At 38.0% G+C, this 17,237-nt stretch overlaps 1 protein-coding gene across 1 annotated transcript in view; it reads right to left on the bottom strand.

Moving 5' to 3' along the window:
• The window catches only part of LOC124804815 (endophilin-A), a 730,772-nt gene that overhangs the window by 88,286 nt on the left and 625,249 nt on the right, over positions 1–17,237 (bottom strand). The window contains exons 9-11 of the mRNA XM_047265154.1: positions 14,020–14,086; positions 6,710–6,787; positions 1,270–1,355 (exon numbers count right to left, since the gene is read on the bottom strand). Coding sequence (XP_047121110.1) covers positions 1,270–1,355; positions 6,710–6,787; positions 14,020–14,086 — 231 coding nt within the window. The remainder of the gene's footprint in view (positions 1–1,269; positions 1,356–6,709; positions 6,788–14,019; positions 14,087–17,237) is intronic.

Below are 17,237 nucleotides of genomic sequence, written 5' to 3'. Positions count from 1 at the left end.
AAGCTACATGTAGGCGACAAAATGTTGGTAGCCCATGTCTCGTCACAGAACGTGGAGGCTGAAGGCTCTCCCTCACCATAAAGCAGGACACGTGCCTCTGGAAAACTACCCCACAGTACAATCCCTATGCATTCCCATCTTTTTCCAATAACATCATCAATTATGACTGCAGTGGGCATGGGAGGATCACTGTAAGTTAATGGAAACCTGTTACTTGGTCAGATTCACCATCTTTGTCTGGATACGGAGTCATCTGGGAGAACAGCTGCTCACAACACATACCATGTCATGAATGCAGGCTGGTGGGCAGTATTATGATGTATGGGACATTCACTTCTTCCACAGGACTATGGTAATAATTGAGGACACCACAACAGTTGTGGACTACATTAACATTACTGCAGACCACTTGCATCTTTTCATGCATGATGTCTTCCCCAATGGTAATGGCATCTTCCAGCAGGATAATGTTCATGTTGCAAGGTCAGAATCATGCTACAATGGTTTAAGGAGCAAGATAGTGAACTCACGTTGATGTCTTGACCACCAAATTTGCCTGATATGGACCCAATTAACTCTTCTGGGATGTTATTCGGGCACCATCTCCATGCCCACAAATCATCTGCCAATATTTATGAGAATTTCACGAGGTGTGTGTAGACATGTTATGCCACATATCTCCACAACTTACCAAGGACTTGCTGAATCCATGCCACACAGTCATTCCTACATTGTGTTCCAAAGGTAGACCAACACAATATTAACCACATGGTCGTAATGTTTTGACCCATCAGTGCCTGTATGTAATCTTTTGTTTACAAAATATAACATTATCTTGGCAGCATGAAAAATGAAGCTGACAGTTTTATGCTCACTGCATTTTCTGATACACTGTTTCTTTGTCAATGGGATCATCAATGGAGTCAGGAAATCCTCTGTCAATCCCTTAGAGTCATCTTATATTTCTTCACTCAAGCACTTCAATATTTCCCCTGGGGTCATATATGTTCTTATTTTTTTACTTTTCATTTGTCGGTATTAAGTTTGTAACAAAGTAAAATGAAGGAACCTCCAAATCCAAACAGTATGTTATAACTTTTCTGTAACTTAGTTAACAATTAATTATTGTTTAATGATGTTAGAAAAGTTTCTAATTTTTTAGTAGTAGTAATAGTAGTAATAATAACAGACAAAGAATAAGTTATAAAGCACAATATTAATCAGTAATAAGGACTTATAAATTACTTGCAAAACTAAAATAGTACTTACATCATTCTCTAACAAATTGTGCATTCCAACTTGAGCAAGTTGGAGTGATTCTGCAAATTTTTCTTCTGACATCTTTATTTCCTCATCTGTAATGTGAGACCCTATAGAGTAAGGATGAGTTGAAAATAAAAAAAAACAATATTTCAATAGTTTTCTCATATTAATAAACAGAAGTAAAGAAATTGAATAATAAAACAGAAGCAATGAAGTGACTTGTTGGTAGTTATATTACTGGTTCTTTCTCTACTTATACATCATTCAACATAACTGGAACACACTTTAGCTAACAGCTTTTTTATTCATACAAAGCATAATGCTATATAAAGATTAACAAATCATTGCATTTTCAGACTGCAAGCATTAATGCTCCTGCACAAATACAAACCTAAATCAGGCATGCCAGCTTCCTTACCACTGTTTTTAGGACTCTTAATTACTGGCCATCATCAACACTTTGTTCAGTGACAACTAACTGACCAAACTTGTCTGTAACACAAATAGAATGGAATCCCCATTGGGAAGTATAGGATTATTCATAGTATGCAAAGCATGCATGGCAAGATGAAACTACTCATATACATTTACAATGTAGGTAATAAGTAACTCAAGAAGCGGAGAGTCTTAAAATTGAGAGACTTGCATTTATGAGGATTCATATCTTATGGTTTCTCTAACAGCATTTCCTGTTCCACTGTTTCTAATTAAATCATAATAGCATATCATAAATCATAATGCCCAGATGTTAATGGAACATTATTCATATTTCTCCTCCAATATTTTACAAACCAATAAATAAATGTCATTCTCATGAAAAGCAAGAATCCGGGCATCAAAAACAATAATGCACAACACTCACTCATATCTCAGACTTTTGTATCTTGAGATCTTGTCACAGAGCACTAATGGCAAAATGGGAAATGAGAAAGAAAGGATTACAAGTGTAAGAAAGTTACGAAAAATCATTAATCACTTAGGATACCAACTAAAAAAAGCAATAAAAATAAAATGAAAGATGTAATGTACATGCTAGACAGTGAACAAAATTATTTAAGAAAAAACTGATTCAAGTTACAAGACAGTCAATAATAGACGGAAGACAAGTGCCTGGCCAAAGGTTGGTGGGAATAAACAAAAGCTTTTTTTTTTTTGAGGGGGGAAGGTAACAATGATACTAACAATACAAGCATAAACCTATTTAAAGACAAGGTGGAAATGACTATGGTCACTGCCAAATCTCAGGTCTCCATATTTTGCTGGAATGATCTTTGAAGTGATAGCAATTCTGAGCCAGACAACCCACTTCAGAATAAAACTTTGACTACTTATAATGATAAACTGAGCTGACGGAGTTATATGTGAAATGCAAACAGGGTTAGAAGTAAATGCAAATGATAAGCCATACATATACTTCAATAGAACTGAAAAGGAAAATAGTAGAAGAAAAGATAAAAGGGGACTATAACAAAAATAAAAACAGAAAAAGAGAAAATAAATATGAGAAAAGAGGTGTAGGAGAGAATGGAACACAGGGAGAAAAGAAATTGAGTGTACACACATGCAAATGAAGCAGATAACTGATATGAGGCCCAGGAAATAGAGGTAAAAGACGAGATGGAAACGAAGGGAAAAAAAAGAGGGGAAATTAGCATGGAGAAGAATTCTGTAATTTAAAATCAGTTGGATGGTAAGGTTTGATGGTAGCCATAGTTATAATTGTTAAGAAACTACTGATAATGGAAAGAAAGAAAGAACAAAATACATTGCATGCAGTTGCAATATGATTCAGTTAATCCCTACTTCACATATAAATAATGAAAAGAGAAAAGATAGCCAGTTGCCATGTAACTGAACCCTTGAGCAGAAGACAGGAACATAAACAAGATTAGTTAGGCTGCAGAGAGAGAGAGAGAGAGAGAGAGAGAGAGAGAGAGAGAGAGGTCAATTTGAAGAATGATGTTATCCAAAAGTGAATCTACAAGCTCTAAATCTTGTGTAAGTGCCTGTGTGCTGTTCCCAAAGCTCAACTATATAGTGAGTTGTTATCTGTACACTTTCTATTATTTAACTGGTCACAAGACATACTCTGAGATACCTCTTGGGATGTGGGTGCTTCTTCATAGTTGAAACACACAAAGTAATGATGTTTCAAAAACACAGAAGCTGCATCTGGAATATATTGGTGCCTGATAATCCTTAAGCATACATCAGAGTTACTTATGTGTTCCATAGATCATATTCATGATTAAAGTTATGCTGTGGAAAAAACTACTTGCTGGTCACTTACAGGTGTTTTTTTCTGGGTAAACGACTAATGGAATGAAATGATCATATGGCATTATTGGCTAGGAGACACTACCCAGGGCTGTTAGTGCAAGTCTTTTTCTTTGGTACCTCTTCAGTGACTTGTGTATCAATGATGCTGACAAGAACACAACACCCAGTCCCTACGAGGATAATATCTCTGAGCCCAGCCAGGAATCGAAGCTGAGCGCTCAGCATGGTAGTCAGCTGTGCTGACCACTCAGCTGCAGAGCTGCACAATGACTAATAATTTCTATTCAAGAATTCCTCTACGGTACAGGAGAAGATGTAAAGGAGAATCATCTTTAATGTACACTGATCACCAGCCCTTTGCCTTTTGTTTTGTTTTGTTTTGTTTTAATGTGCAAAAACAACTGAGGTCATAAGCACCCACATTGTAACCTTAGAACATCAAGGAGCAAAAGGAGTTAAAAGCGACTATATGTTAAGCTCTATCGACAGAAGGAAAGGCAGCTAAAAACAAGGACTTCCTCTTGAAGAAAGGCCCATAAAATACACTGTAGAGACAGCGGAAGTCCCCAAACCAAAGATTAAATGTCCTTCGCTTATTTCTACAATGGATAAAAGTAAAACGTCGTAAACAGCCCATGCATCATTCATTAAAACCGCCGATAACTCATATGGCAAATTTACACTAGAACGTAAGCAGTTAAAAAAAAGGCATTCAGTCAGGAAAAGGAAAACTGTCAAAGGTTGACGACAATAAGCACAAACCAGTGGGGGATCACCACTTAACAAATGGCTAAAAAGACAATGTCCAATACACAAGCTAGCTAAAATGATCTCGTGGCAAGAGGGCCAAGAGGATGTCAGCCAAGCCGCTGGGAGAGGTTTAATTCCCTGGAGCTTGGACCTGTGAGAAGACCAATGGTGATGCCAAAGTGACACCACCTGTCAACAGACGGCAACATGGAGATCACCCAAGGGAACAGAAGAGCTAGAAGGCGAAGGCAGGAGGATTGCAGCCTGAGCAGCAGCATCAGTAGCCTCATTTCCTATAAGACAGATGTGACCAGGAACCCACATGAACATCACAATGGCTCCCTCAACTACGAGTAAGTGGAAGCTTTCTTGGAACAGCTCTTTGCATTGGCATCTACTTTATGTAGCAGCAGAGAAACATAAGCAAGTGAGGGCATACATTTTTTAAAGAAATCCTCTATGAAAAAAGTGCTCATACATACTTTACATTAACCACCTAAACATTATGTATGTTTTTCATCTAGCAACATAGGTGATTTAACTTTCATCGTTGTATCTCTGCTATTTCTTCAAATTTGTCTTTTTTCCACGTGATGCAATAGTCTCCAAATATATCTTTACACACTCTCACATGCTGTACGTTTCTGTCAGTTTTATTCTGATTTATACTTTTAATGAAGGTGAATATTTTATATGTATACCATGTTTTATCTATTAGCATGAACTCTCTCATTTTAGGGTTTACATAGAATGCAAGAAGTATCAGACAAAGCTCATACTCACGAATGCAAGAGCTGTTGTGGAAGCTGATAACACACAAAGTGGGCAGTGGGAATCAAATTAAATGCATTGAAGTGAAATGAATGGATTGACAGATATGAAATCAATGAAAATGCAGTTACATTAGTCACGCTGGGAAGTATGCTCACACAGCCTATTGGTTAAGGTGCTTGCTCACAAAAAGCAGAAAATCTGGGTTCGTGTACAGCACAGATTTTTAACTGTCATGGTAAAGTAATGAATAAAAGAAGACTGCCAAAGGTTACACATATAAACAAAACACAAAAATTGTCTTTCTCAAAAGGCATTTATCTTCCTCAACAAATTACACATGACTTGTATCTCCGAGATGGCATCATTAAAATTGTGTCATTTCCTTTCTACTATTTTTCTTCCCTTAACTTTTAAGGAAGGATATCTCCTACATTACAAACTGATCATTCATACCCAATATTCACTTTGTCAGTGCTTGAATTTCCACACTGCATACACCACATAAAATTTCTTATTTTTCCTGACTACCATCTTAAACTGACCAACAATTTATAATCTACAGTTGTGCAATGCATACGAAATAAAATATTTTTGTCAAAAATTCTGTCACTAGAACTAAAGTAGATTTCTTCCCAATTCTTCCCAGAATTCATTACACAAAACATCATTTTTTAATCGTTTATACAGTCTATCACAATCTTTCTCCTTTCAAACATATGTAGGAAGAATTGGTAAAACCAATGTAGAATAACAATTACATATTTTTCCTGTTTTGTCTCTTAGTCTATCAATAACTATAAAAAATGATGTTCAGTAAGACAGTGCTGCATAACTACAACCATCTGCATATTAGTAGACACTGGCCGATTTACACTTGTCACTAAAATTTTAAGAAATTAAAAAAGGAAAAGTGAAGGAAGTACCACAACTTTTACATTTCACTTGCAAAAATAATTCTTTGGAGCTCTGTGACGTATTTAACATGAAATAAGCAGTGAAATGTTTTCATCTGAGCTTTGTACACTAAGTATGACTACAAAATCTTTGTAAGATATCAATGGTGTGCTTGAGGTAATCTACAAATATACACTGCTCATATTGTCTATAATAACAGGTTTGCAAATTAATGTGAGCAATAAATCAACTTTACCCTAAAACTGTTGTCCACATCTTTTTATGGAATATATGACACAAACCGTGGAAAAGGTAATGATACAAAAATAATTTTTCAAAAATGTAGCCTGCTACTCTGAGCTAATATGTGATTCTATGTGATGGCCACTAGTATTAACTGTTGCTACAGATATGGGAGCTCAAATACTATGAGCTTTTCCACATTTAAAGTTTTAAAATGTAATCTTCTAGCACTTCTGATAAATACAGGTTTGGATAATGACTAGATCATGTTTATGAACAAAAATTTCCAAGCAATTTAAATCTGAGAACAAGTCATGTTACAGTATGCATACGATACAAAGATACAATATGTGGGAGCTTTCACGTTCAGTGCCCGCACAAAAATGTTAAGCTCCAATGACAAACAGTCTCATTTAAATGCCTCAACTGCCAAATTCAACAAACAAAAAAAGCTTCTGATTAAAGGGTGGTCAGGTGAAGCCAAAATTATATGGGACACACGTACCCCCAATGGGGCTCCGAGCAGGACTCCCATATGGACTGCCATATGGACTACTGCTTAATCCAGCCTTCTTATGTGCAGCTGCTCAGGTATATAATCACACAAATAATAAAAAAAAACATTAAACAAACAGATATTAGATTCAAGTAACAAAAATACTTTCTGCAAAGAGCTGATTCTGAGACAAAAAGATATCTGTGGGCCATTAATGTGAAAAATACTTAGCTTTCAAATATTTCTCGTCACAAAATACAATAATTCACAGTTACTGATTTAACACATTTTAAAATGCAGTATTAAATATCCTTCTTTGTAATGATATTCAGAACTATCCAAGGTTTAATCCCTCATGTTCAAGTACAAGTTAATAATAATTTTTACTTCTCCCATTCATTCATAAATAATCTTTGCAAGTACCTAAGTATTCATGTGTGTTCTATGAGTTTCACTAAAGTTTCTAAAAGTTCCTGGAGTTTTTAAGTTCTTCCTACTTTAATTTGGTATCAATGTCTCAAGTAAGAATTAACAAAACAAAATATAGATACCACCAGCTGTACAAGAAATTCAGGTAATTGTGCAAAGCTTCCTCTTTTGATTTTAAAATTTTGTGAATTGAATAGCATTTATCCACAAAAATCAAAGCATCAACATTGCTATGCTACACTCCAGTGTACTTTTGCAAAGACTGTTTTTACTACCAAAAACACATATATTGCTCGGTGATCAAATTATTACATATCAGGTTACACAAAAATATAAATAGGGCCTTACTTATAAAAATTAGCATCCTGCTGCTATTTTATATAGAAGTTAGTCACATGAAAATGAGGCAGATGGAAAACATAAGTAAACTGTTTAATATTTCAAAAGTAATACCATAACATGATGGATGAGTAAGGGCTTCCGAGCAAAACATCTTTTGTGTACTCTAAACAACCTTGGCAACATTTGGCCTGCACAAATATTGAGATAAACTGCATCTGTAGCTGCCCATAACTGAGAAAGTGTTATCAATGCAGGATTCTGTGCACTACCTGACCTCTCGATTATGTCCCATAAATGTTTGATGGGTGGCAGAACCATTTACCCGAACTGTCCAGATTGTTCTTCAAACCAATCACACACAATTCCTCTCATATCTCAAAAACAAAGTTTCTATTAATACAAGGGTGGTCTGAAAAGTTCTTGGAACAGAATAGAAAAAAAAGTACTTACACCACTGAACCTTTTTTTTATATTTCAAAGTAGTCTCCTTGTAGATTAATGCACTTGGTCCAACAATGTTCCAGTGCCTTGATCCCATCTCAAAAATGAGTTTTCTCCAGGCCTGCAAAATAGTTGTCAACTCCGGCAATCAGTTCTTCGGTTGAAGTGAATCTTTGCCCACCAAGAAAAATTTTCAGTTTTGGGAAGAGATGGAAGTCTGAAGGAGCCATATCAGGTGCATAAGGCGGGTGTGGCAACAATTCATACCTTAGTTTGTATAATTTTGCCATGGTGACAGCACATGTGTGCGGGCACACATTGTCTTGATGGAAGATGATTTTCTTCCTTGCTAAACCTGGCTTTTTTTCGCATATCTTTTGTTACAGTATTCTCCTGTAATTGTTTGCCCAGTGGGGAGATAATCTACGATCTACAAACATAATCCCTTTCACAACCCAGAACACTGATGCCATCACCTTTCCTTCCGAAGGAATTGTCTTTGCTTTCTTTGGTGGTGAAGAATCAGCATGTTTCCACTGGTTTGATTGATGTTTTGTCTCTGGAGTATAGAAGTGCACCCAAGTCTCATCTGTGGTCACAAACCGGTGCAAAAAATCTTGTTATTTTATCCTAAAACGGGCCGAACATTGTTCCAATATGTCCATTCTCATGTGTTTTTGATCCAGCGTCAAGAGTCGCGGCACCCATCTTGCAGATAATTTTTTCATTTCTAATTCTTCAGTTAAAATGTGATATACTCTTTCAGATGACATCTGGGAAGTGTGAGCAATTTCACGCAATTTCAACTGGCGATCCTCCATGACCATTTTGAGCACTTTTTCAATGATTTCTGGAACAGTGTCACATCTTGGCTGACCACTGTGCGGTGCTCTCCCAACCAAATTTAAATTAATTTGTCCACTTGGTAACAGTTGAATATAAAAGAGCAGAGTCCCTCAGTGTATTCTGTAAATCGGCAAGAATGTCCTTTGCTTTCATACCTTTCTTTACAAAGTACTTAATCACTGTTCGAATCTTGATTTTTTACATCTTCTCAAATCACTACACGGGAACAACAGAGCCAAGTCACCACTGCAGCTCTCTTCCAAAAACACTGATGTGGCACGTGTTTACAGGTAACAGTCCAATGAATATCATGAGAACAACTCGTTGCACTAGTGCTGACTTCTCTTGGTGATTCTGAGAACTTTTCAAACCACCCTCATATTTTCTTCTCTGTTGACAAGTACTTAACTTACCAGTGTGAGAGAAAGGGTGGGGGGGAGTGTAACTCTTGAATCTGCATCTATTTGAAGGAAAAAGTTGTTCCTGTAACTATCAGATCAAGTCTATATAATTATGGAAACTGAAGGAAGGAACTAATGCATTGGGGTATTGGGGCTTTGTGCAAAATCAGTGACAACAAGTGAAAATATGTGCCAGACTGGGACTCAAACCCAGGATCTCTTGCTTACTAGGCAGTTGCGTTAATCACTGCGCCATCCACTGACTACCCCAGATGCCCCCAGCAGAACCACAGTCCATCTAGTGCCACCTATCCACATTCCCCATCAGTGTTCTCCATGCTTGCTAATTTTAGATTCCTTCAGCAAATCAAATGTAAATGTGCATTCACACTGATGTCCGAAATAAAACACACCAGGCATTCATATAATTGATTTGTCTTGATGGGCAATGAATTAATCTTCAGTGTGGATGCACATTTACGTTCGACCTCCTGTGAGAATCTAAAATCAGTAATTCTGGAGGACATGGACAGGGACTGCAGGTAGGTGGCGCTAGGTGGGAATGCGATTTGGCCAGGTGGTGAGCTGGGATAGTCTGCACGTCTGTGATAAACACTATGTCCAAATGATGCAATGGTTAATGCAACTGCCTATAATCTGTTCATCATAAGAATAAACCTGATGTAAACAAACACAAACGCAATGATTGGCCAGAAGCCGTAGCACAAGTACACTGGTGGTGCTACGCTCTTGGAAGTAGGTCCTACTTATGTATTACATATATTATTACTAAGTTACGTTAAATGGAACTTTTAAGATATTCAAATGTATTAAGATCCATCAATGTTTTTGTTAATCACGCTTTAGCTACATAGTTTTTATTTAAAAAATCATGTACAATCACAGTCTCTGCAGCGTTGTGCTCAGATTGTCGCGCTTTTTATGCGCAGTATGAAAATGGCTGAGGCTGCTTTCTGTTCTGTGGTGAAAAACGCACATGGAATACGGTTAAAAAGTGCCAAGAAATGGGCTGGTCTTAATGTTTTTCATAAATTTACGGAGATAATCAGCTTAGAAGTTTTGCCAGTGACTTTATGTAATACAGTTGAGTTATTGATATGAGTAACGCAGTCGATGGCGTAATGGCATGTGAACTAAATACAGTTAATGGTTCGTTGGTTCAGATCTCCCCAGTATCCCCCCCCCCCCCCCCCTCGTTCCATTTTAAATACCTACATCTCTTAATTACAAAACTTATCATCATTTTTTTATGAATAATGCACGATTTCTTGTTTCTAATTACATATTGGACATGAAATCCCGGTTTCCTTTTCAAATACAAACTCTTAATTATGGACGTTTTATGAAAGACTGTTCATAAAAGTTGCTGAAATTAAGAAAATTTAACAATTTAATTTTTTAAGGCAAACATGAAAAACCAAATCCTCTTTGTTTGGACTATGTCCATCGTTTTATACCACAGAGGTAGATAAGTATTGTAGAATCACAAAAAACAATCATTTTCACAGCATCGAGCAAATCATACAAATGCTGCATTTTTACATTTGCTACTATACAATTACAATATGAATCCAACGGAGCCAAGTTGCAGGATTTGGCAGGAGGGGTAACAAGATTGTTAAGCTGCCAGACGTACTGCAACTAATGCACGCAGCTTTTTCACATGTCACGACCAAACGCTGGCGGTATATAGAATGGCTTATCATAAAAGAAGAAGAGAAAATGCGGCGCCTGGCTGACTTTCTGGATTCTGTTGTTGACAGGCTCGTTATCAACATAGCAGGTGACATTTCAGAACTGAAATGTACTTCTCGGATTCGGATAAGGAAGGAGCTAAAAGATTACCAGACTACTAACTGTAATTAATACCTCCAGTGGCTTCAGTATTCAACAGTATGATGAAATCCCTGCAGTATGCTGTTGCATTACACACAACTCGCTTAGAAAAATTACCCTATGCTTAAGTTAGAAATTTTCATCACTTTTGTTTATAATTGCATTTCATGCTTTCCGTCTGGTCACCTAAGGAGCGCGCAGTAGTGCTGGAGTTCCTCTGAATATTATTTCAGTCTCTTTAAAAATTAAATGAAATTCGAAGCTATATTGTTTCTTTGCTTGTCTCTTTTTACATCTGAACTGCAATGTTCACACCATGCGCCGGTAAAGCTGTTGTCCCACCTTATCACACAGTCTATGTGTGTGTGTAACACAGCATACAGCATATCCTTATTATTGTACTTGACTGTACTGGTCACAGCTTGGCTTCCGCTCCACGCAAAACGAAATCCATTGAGATTCAAGCAAATGTGGAAGAATACATGGTGTTATGTTTACATCAGGTTTATTCTTATGATGAATGGATTATAGCAAGCAGATAAAGGGGCAAAAATAGATGGAGGGAGAGAGGGTGGGGGGGGGGGGAGGTCATAGACAGGGAGAGGAGGAAGGATGTGCTAGACAGAGATAGAAGGGAGAACAAGGTTAACATGTACAGTGGCGGTCAAAATAATAGAGCCACCTGGCAAAGGTTTGGAATAAAGTGCACATTTATTACTTGACATGTTTGAACTATGATGGAAACCATTACAACCGAGTCACATTGTACTATAGTCAGTTATATCGATAACACAACACAAAATAATCAGTAATAATCGATAATATTCAAAAGAATACCAGACCACAGGGTCAAAAAAATAGAGCCAATTGAAACAAATATATTGTACTTGATCTCAGTCTTATGAAACGTACAGGAACAGTCTTTTTTGCATAGGACTGCATTAGTACTTCGTGGGGTAACCCTTATTTTTGAGGATTGCCCTGCACCTCTTACCCATAGAGTCTACTAAACGCCTGCATTCGTCACTACTGATCGCATACCAGGCTCTCTGGATTTCTTCCCACAGTTTTTCTGACGATGTAGCTTTTGAGCGGTCAATTCTCTTGTCTAAGATCTCCCATAAGTTCTCAATGGGTGATGCGTCAGGGGACTGAGGTGGCCACTCTAATACTTCGATATTGTGCTCTTGAACAAACTGCCTTATGATCCTTGCAGTATGCTTTGGATCGTTATCGTGCTGAAATTTCCATTTCAGCGGCATTTCCTCTTCAGCATAAGACAGCATCACATTTGCCAAGATGTCTTTGTACATTTCTGCGTTCATTATGCCGTTGATACGGTGTATTGGACCAATGCCGTACCACGAAAAACATCCCCATACCATAACACTTCCGCCACCGTATTTCACAGTTTTTAAAGTGTACTTGGGATTAAATTCCTGGTTTGGTGGGCGGTGCACATAGACTTTTCCGTCTGAGGCAAACCTATTAAACTTGGATTCATCGGACCAAAGGATGTTCCTCCACCAAGTATTAGGTTTTTGTTCATTTCTCCGGGCAAAGGCTAACCTTTTCCGAACATTAGCTTGTGAAACATGTGGCTTCTTTCTTGCAATGCGCCCATTCAATTTTGCAGATCTCAGTCGTCTTTGAATCATTGAGGTTGATGGTTGAACATCATGTTCGTCGCTAAACAAAATGGCTTTCAGTCGTGGTGTTGACAAAAATGGGTCTTTCTTCACTTCCCTAGTGATGAGTCTGTCTACGCGAGGAGTAGTTACACGAGGTCGCCCCCTGTTCTCCACCTGCGGCTTTGTTTGTTTTGACCGTCTCATGGCGTTCTGGACTCGTTTTCGCGAAACGTGCAAGACATTGGCTATTTTATTCATGGACATCCCACTTTTGAACATCCGGAACATTACTATACGCTCATCTTCACTGGTATGCTTTGCTCTGCCCATCTAGACGAATGTAAACAAAACCACACGTCAATTTACATACAAAACAACTGCATAAAAATCAATTTAAAGGCACATGTGTAAAGCGGCTCTATTATTTTGACCCATAAGATTCTTACCTTTATGCCTCTTTTCACACGTCTAGCTCAAACGCTTCCTTTCGGACGACTAAAGATAGCAGCAACGTCTTCCCTGATGTTGTCTACAAGGGACTGACAACACGGCACTCGTGGCGATTTCGCGAACTAATAGATATCCTAGTTCTTAATCTCGTCAATAGAGGTGGCTCTATTATCTCGACCGCCACTGTATATCCTATTTCCGTACATATCAGAAACATGTGCTTTCTCGTTTCTTCCTTTTACATTTAACCAGACTGAGCCACAACAACACATGGCCAGGAACAGCTAATACGTAATGAAATAAGAAAAGCCATTCACTTGCAAAATACGAATGTACTTCAACAGAGAAGTCAGAATGTTGTAAGTAATAAATGTAATCATTGCAAAGTTATTGTGTTGTGTCTTCCAACTTGATGAATTTAATCACAGCTTATACACTTACTGGCAGAGGACAAACATTATTTGCGGAGTTCATGTATGGCCTCAGGGCAAATGGCAAGCAGAATTGTTTGGAGTAATGGAAGAAACGAAAATAGAGGTGTATTGGCTCAAATGAATTATACTTTGAAAGTGATGACACAAATTTGCAACAGTGGTCTCATTTCTTTTATGCTGTTCCTAGACAAAATATTTTACACTGGCGTGCAGGAGTAGTGTTCATCCACTGGCTTGGAGCTTATCAATTTTGATTAATATTGTGATAAATGACAGACACAGTCCAAGGTAAAAAAAGTCTTGGATTAAAATATCACATCGAGCAATTTCCAAGCAATGAAATCAGCCTCATTTCATTTCTTTATTGTGAATTTTTGTATACCATCCACTTATTAAAACAAGATTTGGAAATGAATGTTCACTATGTAAGAATGATTTGAAAAATAAATTTAAAGTGATGATGATGAAAAATAGTCATCTATTTTTACCTTTGGCTTGGCGTCTTCTCTTGCAGTCAAAATCTAGTCTTCGTCCCTGCAACTTCTTCCTGTGATGCTGTAAAAATATGACCAAAGCACAATTTAAATACAATCATCATGAATATAAATATGAAGACTGAAACAACAATATAATCAGTGTGGGATACTACTGACCTTAAGAGTAGTTTTTATACATCAAACAGATATGCCATTATTAGGCTAAGTCCTTTACTTCTCAACCTGTACAAACCAACATCATTGGGTATGTGAATATGAATGGAATAGTATGCATATTTTTTAGTATTTTATGGTTTATAGATCACATTTGTAATTGTAAGTGTAAATTAAGGCAGTCTGTGGTGTAGTTGTTATTCATTTGTTTATTCTGAAAAGCCAGCAACCAACTGCTTCAGCCAAGTCAGTCAGGTTCTAACTGCCACCTGTTACACACCTACAGAGCAGCTAGTTACATATTTAGCTTTTACTTTGTTTTCTTGGTATGTTATTTTTTAAATACCATGTATGTTTTTTCTATTTAAGAGGTGTAGTATTGCATTTTTGTAACTGAAATGTAGAGTTAGGCAGTCTGTAGCACAGTTGTCATTTCTTCTGAACAGCCCGCTACACAACTTATTAAGCAGTCAGCCTCCATCAATGACACGTCAGGAGCATATCAATTTGCACAATTAGATATCTTTGTGTTTTTTATACTTTACTTCATAAGTTAATGACAATGGATGGGTAGGATGTGTGCATGTTGCGTGCAGATGCCGGTGGAGATAGTCACAAATCACAAACAGCTGAAGGCCTTTTGGCTATGGTCAGCTGTTTTCCAGATTCTGCCTCTGGGTGTAGTGGTGGCGGAGAATCTGGCACATTGCATGGGCATCTCAGGTGCCACTTGTTTTGCCCATAGGTTCTGCTGCTGAGGTTCTTTCTAGTGTACCCAACATGATGGACCTGCCTTGACTATAGGGTGAGTGGTAGGTGGTGACGCATTCATGTCACTCGAGGTGAATGGCCAATGTGAATGATGGCAATCTGGCCTCATCCATTAACCATGTGAGTGGACAGGTAGCCACTCCTTCAGCAGTGTCTGAGCAGGAACATGGGGGAGGGGTTTGCCAGTTATTAGGAACTCCAATGTTAGGCCTGTTATGAAGCCGCTTAGGGAAATAGCATTCAAGGCCAGAAATAAATCTCACACACACTCGGTATGGCTGTCAGGTGGCCTCAGGCTGAGATGTGGAGGCTACTGAGAACCCAGGGTGCAGTCGTCTGCAATTGTGGCTCATGTCAGTATCAATGATGCCTGTCACTTGGGTTCGGAGGCCGTCTTCAGTTGATACAGGCATCTGGCGGAAGTGATGAAGGCTGCTGGCCATGCACCTGGGATGCAAGTAGAGTTCACAATTTGCACCATTGTTACCCGAGTTGGTTGGGGTCCTTCAGTTTGGAGTAAAATGTGGTGTCCCAACCAGGGGCTTTGTACAACGTATACTCCGTGACAGTGTTCGCTGCAGATCTCTGGACCTGTGTTATTGGCTGGAGAGTTGTAGGACTCCCCTCGATAGGTCAGGTGTGCACTACACAAAGGAAGCAGATATTTGGGTAGCAGAATAGTTGTGGATTGCATATCTTTTTTAAAAAATTAGGCAGCAGTCTGAGGTACTCTGGTAAACAGTTACCAGTTGATGTGCAGATAGTGAAATAAGACAGCATTGAGAGTAAAGGCACTTCGACTTTCAAAATTTTATCAATAAGTTGTTGCAAGGGTATAAGCAACAAAGTTCCTGAATTTACTGCCCTCTAGGAAATATGACACACACAAATTATTCTGAGGATGGAGAACTGGCTGAAACCCAAAGTAGAAACATCTGAAATATTTAGTGTGGAATGGAATGTATACTGGAAAGATAGATTAGAACAGTTTTGGAGGGGGGGGGGGGGGTGTTCATTGTAGTTGACAAAAATTTGTTTCTACTGAGGTCAAATATGAGTTTGACTGAAGTTATAAAGATACTTACAACAGGTCTAGGTGAAATTAAGTTGTTGGATGTTTTTAGCAGCAACCCACAACATTGCTGTTTCAGTTTTAGAGACATACAAAACAAGTCCATGCTTAGTGCTACAGAAATACCCAGATCATGCAATACTAGTTGATGATAACTTTAACTTACTAAGTGTAGACTGGGATATCTACAGATTCATTACAGTGGGTACGGATAGTCTTCTGAAATACTTATGAACACTGTACTGAAAACTGTCTTGGGCAGCTTGTTCAATAGCCCACATGTAATAGAAATAATGTAGACCTTGTCGCTACAAACAGCCCTGACTTCACTGACTGTGTCAGTGTTGTTAGCATCCCACTTAGGCAATGAATGGACATCATCTAGTTCCTGTATGATGGGACATAGAGGAATTACAGGCAAAGTTTAAACAGACTGTAAATTACAGTCTGGAGAAGAGTGTACAGAGTAAGTGGAGTAAGGACAGAAAAGACCGACCATGGTTTAATAACAAAGTTAGTAAAATGCTGAGGAAGCAAAGACTGTTGCACTCTCGGTTCAAAATAGAATTTGCAAATGATGACTTGCTAAAGTTAGTAGAGATTTGTACGTCTGTAGAAAGATCAACGTGCAAAGCATACAACAACTACCACTGTCATACATTAGCAAAAGGTCCAAGAGAATTATGGTGCTATTTAAAATCGCTAAGCAGGTCAAAGACTTCTACCCAGTCATTCGTCAACCAGTCTAATGTGGCATTAGAAGATAGCAAAAGGAAAGCTGAAGTTTTAAATTTCAGGTTTAAAAAACCATTCATGCACTAGAATCATACAAACATATCATTGTTTATCCATTGCACAGATTCCTGAATGGAGGGCATAGTAATAGGTATCCCTGGCTAAAGAAGTGACACAAAGAATTGAAAACAAATACGTCACTACGTCACTACGTCAGAATGGTAACCCAATACGGTTTTCACACAGAGTATTCTATGGTGTTGGCCCCTCACTTAGCTTGCATTTATCACAAATCTTTCACTTTGTGAAAAGTCCCAAGCAATCGGAAAAAGCACAGGTGACGTGTGTGTGTATATGAGAAGGATAAAAGAATGGACCCACAAAATTACAGACCAATACACGTAGCATGGTTTTCTGTAAAATTCTTGAATATATTCTCAGTGTGAATGTAATAAATACCTTTGAGATGGAAAAGCTC

The sequence above is a fragment of the Schistocerca piceifrons genome, chromosome 7 (genome assembly GCF_021461385.2).
Source record: "Schistocerca piceifrons isolate TAMUIC-IGC-003096 chromosome 7, iqSchPice1.1, whole genome shotgun sequence".
In the NCBI taxonomy this organism is placed as follows: Eukaryota; Metazoa; Arthropoda; class Insecta; order Orthoptera; family Acrididae; genus Schistocerca; species Schistocerca piceifrons.
The sequence above is the reverse complement of the archived record's forward strand: the minus strand, read 5'-3'. Positions and strand labels throughout refer to the sequence as shown.